The sequence below is a fragment of the Balaenoptera musculus genome, chromosome 16 (assembly GCF_009873245.2).
Source record: "Balaenoptera musculus isolate JJ_BM4_2016_0621 chromosome 16, mBalMus1.pri.v3, whole genome shotgun sequence".
Taxonomy (NCBI): domain Eukaryota; kingdom Metazoa; phylum Chordata; class Mammalia; order Artiodactyla; family Balaenopteridae; genus Balaenoptera; species Balaenoptera musculus.
The window spans coordinates 49,009,589-49,020,838 of record NC_045800.1 but is presented as its reverse complement, the minus strand read 5'-3'; the positions used below and the strand labels follow the sequence as shown (position 1 = coordinate 49,020,838).

The window sequence follows — 11,250 nt, the reverse complement described above, 5'->3', positions numbered from 1 at the left end:
CAAGACCTCAGATTAGAACTACATTACAATGTATAAACTTGACCTGTTGATCTTTGTATCCCCCAGAGTCTAGCAAAGAACACTTGATGTTTGTTTGTTGGATGAATGGATGGATGAATGAATAGAGGGATGCAGTTTACCCCAATCTCAGCGGTTGATAGGTGCTGAAAACACAGGCTCAGTCTTCACATTTCTAACTGTTCCCCCCATCCCATAATTGCTTCTCCAGTGACCCCACCCAAGGGACCTCGGTCTCCACCCCTACCTCCTCTGGGTAACTGCCAAACTCAGCCTGCAGGGCGAGGACCCCCAGCTGCAGCAGCATCTCGTCATTGCAGTACAGCTTCTCCTCCAGGACGTCTCTCCGAAGCTGCAGGTAAAATTGGTGCCTTGTCCAACTGTGCCTGGGAAAGAGATGCAGGAATAAAGGTCACTGGAATGCTGAGGGCGAGGGAGACCACTAAAGCCTGGGAAGCAGAAAAAGGAGAGAAGATGAGATACAAGTCAATAGAACCCAGAGGGCAATGCCAGTAAGACAAGGGCGGTCTCCTTTATCCACACCATGCTTCCTGTTACTCATTGAGGTCTACTCTGTGCCAGTCATTTCCCACAGCCATGCAGATGTTTGTTCCTGTGGTTCAAGTGAGAAAACTGATGTTCAGTTAGATGGTCAGGGGAGAGAGAACTTGACCTTGACTGGCATATGTTTGAAACAAAAGGGTAAGTTCTCATTTTGACCAGGGCCTGTCCCCAAACACTGACTTTTCCCCCTTTTCTGTCATATTGGAATCCAATCAACAGAAGATCAGCCACAGTAACTGTTGTTATTTATACGCACATTAGTTTGTCAAGCACTTGCCTACCCATTATCTCTAATGTCAGCCTGGATGTACATAAACACCTTAAGGAACAAACAAAGAAGTTTGCAGCACTCACTGGAGCAGCCCACAGTGACTGACAAAGAACTTTATTCTCAGAAAGAGCGTGAAGGTATCCGTGGAGCTCTTCTTCTGGGGCTGCTCACTCCAGCCTTCGGGGGCTATTTTGCACAACCTGGTTTCAGCGTCCAGGAAAAAGAACTCTTTGCCTGAAATGGAAGTAGAGAGTATTTAGAGGGAAAAGCAGTCGGTCAGGCACCACCCCTCAGACTCACAGCCCTGAGCTCTGCCCGGAGGGTCAGACAAGAGCCAATTGAGTACAGGAGAGAACAGGAAGCAAGTCGTCTGGATAGCTAGTACCACAAGACCTTTGTTGGGTCCATGAGGCACCAAGAACAGGGGACAAAGAGGAGAGCGTCAAGGAAGAGAAACTCAGCACCCAGAGGAGAAAATGTGATTATTTATCTTAGAGAAGATATCATTTAACATCTGCCTCCCAGCTACCATCTTATGGAAATAAAATTAAAAAAACAAAGAACTGAGTATTTATTCCATTTCTGCCATGGGCCAGGTGCATCAGCTGGACCATGCCCACATCTCCCCAGCCAGAGTGTTATGGACTGAATGTTTGTATCCCCCAAATTCACGTATTGAAGCCCTACCCCCTGCAGGTGTGATGCTATTTGTAGGTGGGGCCTTCGGGAAGTAATTAGGTTTAGATGAGGTCATGAGGGTGGGACCCCCATGATAGGGTTAGTGTAGTAAGAAGAGGAAGAGACCAGAGCTGGCTCTCTCTGCTGGGTGAGGACACAGTGAGGAGGTGACCATCTGCAAGCCAAGAGGAGGGCCCTCACCCAGAACATGACCGTGCTCGAAGCCTGGTCTTGGATTTCCCAGCCTCCAGCACTCTGAGAAATAAACGTCTGTTGTTTAAGCCACTCAGTCTACAGCATTTTGTTATAGCAGCCTGAGATGACTGATATAGGGCATAAGTGGAGTCACCTTTGTCTTTTGACCTGGATGTTGCCACCTTGAAAACTCCACCAACCCAAGCTCAGGACTTCAACTTCAGTTAAGTTTGTCTTCTAGCACCTCTGGGAGGGAGGCTGAATCAGCTCCAGCCACTGGAGGCCCCACCTCTACCCCCTGCTCTCCTCAAGGCAAAGCTTGACCCTCACCACCCTGCCTGGGTGCCCTTGGCTACTCCCCCTGAACCCCTGCAGGTCTGCCCCAGCCCTGCTCTGCCCCACGCCCTTCTCCACACTCCGCCCTCACCACACAGTGTCCAGACCTCTGCCCACTGTGTCCTCAGCCCTGGCTGCTGAACCTGACTCCCCACACCGACTCACCCTTCCCTTTGGGTCACTTCTTCCCAAGGGATGGGCAGATCCCCATTACAGTTTGGCTGGAAGACCCTCCCAAATGGGTTTATATCTAAACCCCTGACTGTCACTCTAGAGTGATCTACCCAGGAGGCCCCAGCTGAGTAGGTCTAGGATGTCCACGTGGAAGGGGTCCAGGGGTGGGCACCTGACTGGGAGGGAAAGTAGGGGAGAAGCCTTAAGGTTTTTCTCCCAGAGCAAGCACACTGGTTTTATTAAGGCTGCATGTTACAGATCAATAAAAATGTTTCCTGCAGGTTCTTCTATTCACACTTTAGGAAAGGTTGAGCAAACATCAACTGACAACATTGAAGCATATAGTGTTGTTCTTTTCACTTGGGAGAGGGATTTTTCAGAGGTCTGCTGAGAACTATGATAGGTAAGGACCGCCCTCTACCCACCATGGCACACTGAGTGATCCTACCACAAGCTGATAAGCTTCTCCCACTGGGGATGGGAGAACAGAGGAACACGGAGATCATGACACCTAGCAAGGTGGGCTGCTGGAGCAGGGTTTAACCTGAAGGCCTGTGTGATCCCAGCTCAGCCTCCTTCCCATCACTCCACACAGTGGTTAAAGAGCTTCCACTACAACGAAGGGATCTTTGCGGTAGATGGAAATAAAAGACTCCCTTTAACAAAAGGGCAGAGATGGGAAGGTGTAAACACCCTTTCCTTCTGGATCTTCAGAAGGGGTTCTTAACTTAGGCTCCTGGGGTGGGTGTGCTGATTTCCCATTAGTCTTGGATGATTAGATGGACTCCTTTTTATTTTTATTGTGGTAAAATACACACAACATAAAATTGACCATCTTGACCACAGTTAAGTATACAGTTCAGGAGAGTTAGGTACATTCACACTGTTGTGCAACCCCATCACCACATCCATCTCCAGAACTTTTTCATCTTGTAAAACTGCAGCTCTGTCTGTACCCATGAAGCAATAACTCCCATTTCCTCCTCCACCCAGACCCTGGCAACCACCGTTCTACTTTGTGTCCCTACGAAGTTGACTGCTCCAGGTACCTTACATAAGTGGAATCATACAATATCTGCCTTTTTGTAACTGGTTTATTTCACTCGGCATAATGTCCTCGAGGCTCATCTATGTTGTAGCCTCTGTGTGTCATCTAGCCATCTATGTGTCAGAATTCCCTTCCTCTTTAAGGTTGAATAATATTCCATTGTACGTATATACCACATTTTGCTCGTCTATTCATCCGTCAGTGGATACTTGAGTTGCTTCCGTATTTTAGCTACTGTGAATGATGCTGCTATGAACATGGGAATACCAATATCTCTGAGAGATGCTGCTTGCAATTATTTTGGGTGTATATGTCAATGTGGAATTGCTGGATCATAGGGTAAATTTGTAATTTTTTGAGGAACTGCCATATTGTTTTCCATAGTGGCTGCACCATTTTGCATTCCCACCTAGACGAAAATGTTTCTCACATTTGCTTGTCTAACCTCAAGGCACTGAGATTGGTCAACCAGACCCAGCAAATCACAGAAGCTACAACATCTTACAAGCATTGTTTCCTTACCATCCTCTGCACTTACTTGACAGTCTGCACATGAGTACTTGACATACTGACTAAGGTCTAGGTGTGCAAGGGGCAATGTCCCAGTCTCAAGCAGTTTTGTTAGAAGGAATAGCACTCAGGTACCTAGACACTGGGGTTACCTGAGGCCCCAGCCCAGCTGCGAGCTACCTGGGAGCCACTTACCTTTCATGTAAGCCAAGCCAAAGTAGGTGAGCTCCCCAAGGTTGGCAAAGGACGCAACAGCGCTGAAGACGGCTCCCACTGTCGACGTGATGTCACATCTCACCTCCAGGCACTGCCCGTTCAGCAGCACTACACAGAGGGTCCGGAAAGCCAAATAGGACTTCCCTTTTTTGGTCTGAAAACAAGAATGGTATAAATTGTAACAACAACTACAAGACATAGAGTCTTTACCATGGGCTAGCTATTGTGCTAACCACTTTATATGTATTTTCTCATTTAACTGACAAACAACAGGAAGAGATAAATACGTTTGTGATTCCTGTTCAGCAGAGGAGAAGCAAGGCTCACAGACGGTAAGGGACTTGCCCAGAATTGCACAGTTAGTAAAAGGCAGAACCAGACTCAGATCCGTGCTCTCTGCCAGCCTCTGCAGGGGCCAGGAAGGCTGGGGAGCCACATGTAACAGATCTCTCCCCTGCAGAAATCCTGGCTGCCCCTTGGGCTCTGCTTCTCGAGAGGACTGCCCAGGACCACAGTGGTGAATCGTACACCCCCAGGAGTGCTGGACAACCTGATACTGACCCCCAGGCCTTCACAGAGCACAGCAGAGAGAATTTGGGTGGGCAGAGATCCAAGGAAGAGAGAGGGCTGGCGCTAAGGTGATTACTGTGAACCGAGAAATTGATCAGCAGAGCTGCATCCAAAGATGTGCCTTCTGTCTCTTCACCCTGCTCAGACTAATTCCAGATTCATCGACTGCTGTAGCCCCACCCTAACCACTGTCGCCTGGGCTCAGCCACCCAGAACAGCCCATCTTCTGCCGCCACAAAATCTTGTCTGCCTGAGTCTCTGCACATACTGCCCGCTGCCTGGAATGCTCTTCCTCTCCCTCCCCACAGGGCAAATTCCTATGTGTTTCCCAGATCAGGCTCAAGACCTCTTGTCTGTGCCTGGAGGGTCAAGCCACCCTCTCCCTTCTCTGCTTCCCTGAGGCTTTCTGCTCAGGGGCCCAGCCTCCCTAAGGACGGGGGCTGAGTATCCCCTGTGCCCCAAAGCCTAGACTGAGGCCTGGCCCAGACCTCCTCAGAATGTCCTCATTAAAAGACAGTCATGGATGGACACTACAGCTGGCTTTAGTGCCATTGAGACCATGCCTGCCACCACACCATGACCTTCCTACACCCAGGGGCAGCCCCACACCCCAGGGGCCAGTGCAGGTCTGAGGACCCTGTGGGAGGGAGAGCTCTCCCATGATCCCAGGCAGGGCTGACCACATGGCACACTCTAACCCACCCTGGTTCCTGCCCATCCTGCACACCTGTGTCTCCTGGGGCAGTTGTTTACCATATGTGCGCATGCTGGGGTGGGGAGGGTATGGAAGGTGCTCTGAAGCACCTGGTGCTTGTTTAATGCTCTGCAGTTGCCCTCTTGAAATTTGTAATAATTGTATCCTTGAATGTGTGTTTTCTAAGTGATGTCCCATTGGAGCACGCACAAGGAGCTTGGGTTCACAGTGATCCTGCCTCTCCACCTCTGGTAATGGGGTCTGGCTGCCAACTCCTCTGTTCCCTGGTGCCCCAGCCCCCGTCCAGTCTCTGCCTCCCACTCCCTACCCTGCAACCTCTGCCACCCTTCACCCAGGGCAGCCCCCGGCTTATATATTCCACCATCCTTCCCCTCCTCCCCAGGGGGCTGGTTCAGGAAGGGTCCCAGTCAGGCATCTCAGAGCAGGGCATGGCACTGGCTGTACCCACTCTGGGCCGACAGCACCACAGCTCTTTCCTTGGGCCCCAGGAGGGACAAGCCTGTCACTCACTCCCAGTCCAGGTCCGCCTGAGCTGGGGCAGCAGAGCCAAGGGAAGGGAAACTGGCTTTTCCTCCCCAGAAAACAGACAAATGCATAAATGCTACAAAGCAAGCTCCACGTCAAAAGGACTCTGCTTTGTTCATATCGGAGATCTAGGGTCTGGAGTAGTGCCTGGTACCTACTAGCTGCTTCAAGAATATTTCCTGACTGAATGGGAAGAAGAAGGCAGAGCTCGTCTGGAAGGACAATCAGGACTTCATCAGAAGTCACAGAGGGTTCCTCTTAAAGGGGAAGAGGATGCTGAAGAAAGGACATGAAGTAGGAGTGTGACTTGGCAAGGGCTGGCAGGTGCCTGGAGGAGAGAGTGAGCCCCTCGGAGCTCAGTCAGCCTTATGGCCTGCCCAGCTGGTCACTTCCCTCGCCAACCTCCAGCCCTACCCAGTCTAACCCAGCAGTTACCACAATTGTTCCAGGCAGATACAAGATCACCGGGGCCTCTCCAGCCAGCAGGACGAACTCCGGCCTGGAGAACTGAAGAAACACGCAGAGTCACTCACGGTAGAGGAGAGGAATCAAAGTCAAGTTCCACGGAGCTGGACCCCCAGCTCCAGAACTGGGCTTTTCCCATGGCCTCACTTCCCCCTGCCCACTAGCAGCACTCCCTTGCCCAGAGCCAGCAGCAAGCAGGTTTCAATGAAATGGAGCTCAACTGTGCTGAGGCCCTAGCTAGGCTGGGCATCTCAGAGCAGATGTCTTACAAGAGGGTGTGGTTTTGGCAATGTTCTAACTCTTCAGTTAGGTGTCCACTTCATTCTCAGCGTCATAATTCATGCATGATCACATAGTCTTTTATATGTCTCAAAATAAATATATATTATATGCAACAAGATTTTTCGAAAACGAAAATACCTTTAGATTTAGAACCGATGAAACCTTTTTCCAGCTCTGGATATTGAATCAGTAGTGTGCATGAAGAGCTATTCTCAGTTTCACAATACTTCATGTTTGTAGCACACTTGTGACGCAGGAAGTGCTTTAATGCCACCATTATTTAGACCCAGCCATCTAAAATGGGCTGAGAATATGCACTCTATGGGGTACACATTCTCAACCCATTTGGCAGGAAGTCGAGGCTCCAAGAGGTTAAGAAACTCACCCAAATCTAACAGCAGTGAGTGACAGGATTGGGTGGGCCTTCTAATGTGTCCCCCATGGGTACCTGGCAGGACTTCTGTCTCAAGAGGCCAAACATCCAGCCAGGGTGTCCCTCAGAAGCACCTTTAGTGAGTGGTTATGAAGAAAAGCCAAAGAAGATGAACAAGGCCTCCCTGATGCCGGTCCGTCCCTCCCCCTCCAAGCTCATGAGGACCTGAGAGTGGCCTTGGAGGGCAGCAGGGGCTGGAGGGGAGCATGGCACCAGGGCCACAGAGGAGAGGATGTCCTGAGGCTGCCCCGAGCTCAGCTTATCCCTAATTAGTTGAGCACATTAAGCAAATCTCTCTGCAACAGACAGACAGGCAGACAAGGCCTTCTGGGGGCATCTGGGTCTGACGTTCCCAAAGGGCTCCTGATGCTCGGACAGAAGGCCTGGCAGGGACAGCCTCCTCAGTGAACAGCCTGCTTGGGAGGGGCTCGTCACAGATCCAGGGGCACTGATCCCCATGGTCACTGTGGGCTTGTGTGGGTATTAAAACAGTTTTTCAGCTGATGTCAGTATCATGCATCGAGGAAGGTATGCTTTTTATCTAAACACCGGAAGTGGCTCTGACCGCTGGTGCCAGAGCTGTTTCTGGCAGAAGGTGTTACCCTGCGACCATCCCTGATCTCACCCTGCAGCACAGGTGTAGCAAGCCGGCCCCTCAGCAGAGACCAGCCTGCCTGCCAGGAGTCAGGGGTCCCTGGAACCACGAGCAGGGGTCACCCAACATGGTCCCTCCTGTCGTCATGGACTCCCAGGCTGGGGCAGGCTGGCCTGGCTACTCTTGAGCCCCGACTCCCCACACTCGTCCAACGCCTACTGCCCTATGTGCCAACCAACCTGGAGAATCTCTCTCCCTGACTGTCCCACCCATTCCTTTGCTCCCACATGTCACCTGTTCAGAAGGCCCTTTCCAAGTATATTCAGCCTTGTCAGCTCTCTTACCACCTCCCCTGTTCTGCCACCATCTACGCCAATGGCTGTGAACTTCCTGAATGCTGGGACCTGGCATCTTCAACCTTCTGTCCTACACAGAGTCTACAGCAAGGCCACTCAATAACACCTATTGCCCTGAATTTCAAAGTTCAGGATGATTTTAGTCCAGTTCTCTGTAAGTCTCAGCCCAGAGAAGCTGCACCCCCCGACCCCCGGCAGGACCCTGCCCCTTTTCAGCTGCTGTGTCAGTCACACACGGCTCCTTGCTCACACCTCTCTTGGGAGTGCCCTTTGGTCCTCTCTGCTCACCTTTCCCTTTCTTTGCAGGAAACCCTTTCCAGAAGAAGTTGCTAGCCGTGAGTTTTCTGGGAGAGCAGAACCAGAGCTGAGCCGTCGGCCTTCCTGAAGATCTGGGGGAACTTCAGCTGGAAGAACGCTGGCCAGTGGTCAGAGGAGGAGCAACAGTTAACAGTGGAAACAGCTTCCATCTAGCAAAAGCCCCCACACACATGTGTACCCACTACTGCCCCTTCGCCCCAAGAGTTATATCCGCTTTGTCAATGAGGAGGCTGAGGCCCAGAGAAGTTAGGCTGCAGAGCCACGGGGGTTGTTTTGAGGTACAAGGGTGCAGTCCGTCTCTTCCTCACCCCGCTTTGACCCTGCCTCTGCTCACTGAGCTCAGGACAGACCGGGCCCATGACCCCAGGTCCTGAACACAGGACGATGGGGCTGTAGAGGGTTCTGACTTTCCTGCCTAGAATTCTATCTATTGTTCAAAATGTTTCAACGATAAACACACATTGTTTATGGAATCAGAAAGAAAAAAAAAAGTGATTTTCATTGGGAAAATAGCAAATAGAGTTTTGTTTTGTTTATTTATTTTTGGCTGCATTGGGTCTTCGTTGCTGCACATGGGCTTTCTCTAGTTGCGGCGAGCAGGGGCTACTCTTCGTTGCGGTGCACGGGCTTCTCGTCACGGTGGCTTCTCTTGTTGCGGATCATGAGCTCTAGGCACCTGGGCTTCAGTAGTTGTGGCACGTGGGCTTAGTTGCTCCACAGCATGTGGGATCTTCCAGGACCAGGGCTCAAACCCGTGTCCCCTGAATTGGCAGGCAGATTCTTAACCACTGTGCCACCAGGGAAGTCCCACAAATAGAGTATTAAATAGAGGAAAAAGCATTTTGAGGTGAACTCTGCAGCCTCCTGCCAAGGCCCCAGCTGTGTATTTGACATCAAGCTGGCTACAGCCCTTGGCTGATCCGTGGAGGGACAACGAATCAAGATGTATATAAATAAAGTTTCAAAATGCATAATGTTCCAGGTCCAGGAAGATATGGGCCCATATGGGTTTCAAGCAGGTTTGTTAGACTGATTTTGAAAATAGCCACAATTCTTCTCCCTGATCCATGCCCTTAACCGTGGGACTTTGACCCCCCTCTCATCAGCAGGTAGAGTCTGTTCCCCTCTCCTTGAATTTGGGCTGACCTCTAGCTTTCTTTGGCCAATTGAATGAGGTGGAAGGAGTGAGGGCTAGGGCTAGTTCTGGAGGTTCTGTGGAGATACCTCTCTCTCTCTCTCCCTCCCTCCTTCCTCCCTTTTCTCCTTCCCTCCTTCCCTCTCTTGACCTCAACTCTGCCATCGTCATGAGGACAATCCCAGGCTAGCTAGCCTGTGGTGAAGAGCCAGGGCTTGCCTAGACAACAGCCAGCCATCCCCCAGAAGTGAAGCTGCCCAGCTGAGGTGCAGCTGATCACAGATGCACAAGAGTACCCTGCAGAGTCCAGAAGAACCTCCCAGCTGAGCACAGCCTAAATTCCTAACTCACAGAATCAAAAGCTAAATAAATCATTGTTTTTAGTCACTGTGTTTTGTGGCTGTTTGTTACACAGCCTCATGTGACATAGATAATCACAACAACAACAGAAGCATGTTGTTCCATAACTGAGTCTGAACTTGGTTCCCAGAGGAGACAGAATGCCCTGACACCATAGCTGCCATCAGGCCCCTCATCACCTTGGCTTCATATCTGCTTAAATGTGGCTCTTTCACCTGCCAATGCAATAGGGTCAGCTTTTTCTGGAAAAGCAACAGACTTCTCAATAATCAGAAGAAAGAAGCAGGGTACAGCAGGTCCCACACCAATGTCCCACACCAAGTTCACAGCCCCATACACCTTGCTGCTTACCTGTTCACAGAGAGGCTGCAGCAACTGTGTGCTGAGGCACTCAGTCTGGGCTCCAGGGAGCTCTGAGTCTCTGTGCTTCTCTCTGAAACTAACCAAAGAGCATGAGCAGAGGCAAAGAGCATGGCTTTCTTGAATTAAGCAACCTAGGGTGTGTATATCAGCATCACGACTTACTAGCTGTGTGCCGTTGACAAAGTTACTTGACCTTTCTGAGTCTCTTTCCTCATGTGAAAAATGGAAATGGAAATAACAGTTACAGAGGTTTGGGGGAGTTTTTAGGAGGAAAGATGAAGTCTAACAACAAAGAGAACCTTATTTTATGGACAACAAATAGTAAATTAATTTTTTTTTAAATCTCAAATTGAAAAGCAGAGAATGGTGGAAGATTTGAAGATTACTCTAAAGGCCATTCTTCTAACACACCTAGAGCAACAACAAAAACACTCTTTCACAAATTGCTTTTTCTTTCACTCCACCTAGAAATCAATTAAAGGGAAAGATTTTTCATGTCATTTGTTTAAATTTGTTTTTATCAATTTTAAAAAAGTTTACGTTGGACATAAATAACTCTGCTAAATTATATCTCCAAATGAAGTTTTCCTCAGGACACAGGCGAGTCCTAAGCTCAGCCCCTTCTCTTCAGGGGCTTCCTGGAAGAGTGGGGTTTGCACGGGCTTTCTCTGCCTCCACAGCATGGACATCAGGCCCACAGGGGCCAGGAAACAACAGAGTGGGTACCATCAGCCCACCCAGGGAATGCTCAGGGCACCATACCCACCTCTGCAGGGATGCAGACACCCCGGGGCCCTCGCCGCCCGGCTCTCACAGCTGGCCTGCTGCAGCCTATTCCTGAGCAGGTAGCTTCTGTCCTGCTGCCCGGACGAGCTTTCCTCCACAGCCCTCCTCTCCACCTGAAGGTCAAGTGTATCACACATCCGCATCCCAAGGTCGAGAGGGGACATTTACACAGACGCATACAACCTGGCTATCGGTTTGAGTCAGTGTGGAAGGGTCTGTCCTGCACAGTGGGAGCCCAACAGTGAGCACGTAGCAACCAGAGCGAGGGCTGTGTGTACCAGCCACACAGCCTAGAGGTGGTTCACTCACCCCCACCCCCCAACACCTGCATACTCAT

At 50.4% G+C, this 11,250-nt stretch overlaps 1 protein-coding gene across 1 annotated transcript in view; it reads right to left on the bottom strand.

Annotated features, from left to right (window-relative positions):
* Window positions 1-3,689: 3,689 nt before the first annotated feature.
* The window catches only part of LOC118882830 (FERM and PDZ domain-containing protein 2-like), a 43,647-nt gene continuing 36,086 nt past the window's right edge, over window positions 3,690-11,250 (bottom strand). The window contains exons 6-10 of the mRNA XM_036829176.1: window positions 10,894-11,026; window positions 10,116-10,203; window positions 8,240-8,366; window positions 6,256-6,327; window positions 3,690-4,164 (exon numbers count right to left, since the gene is read on the bottom strand). Of these exons, the coding sequence (XP_036685071.1) occupies window positions 3,943-4,164; window positions 6,256-6,327; window positions 8,240-8,366; window positions 10,116-10,203; window positions 10,894-11,026 (642 nt within the window). The 3' untranslated portion in view covers window positions 3,690-3,942. The remainder of the gene's footprint in view (window positions 4,165-6,255; window positions 6,328-8,239; window positions 8,367-10,115; window positions 10,204-10,893; window positions 11,027-11,250) is intronic.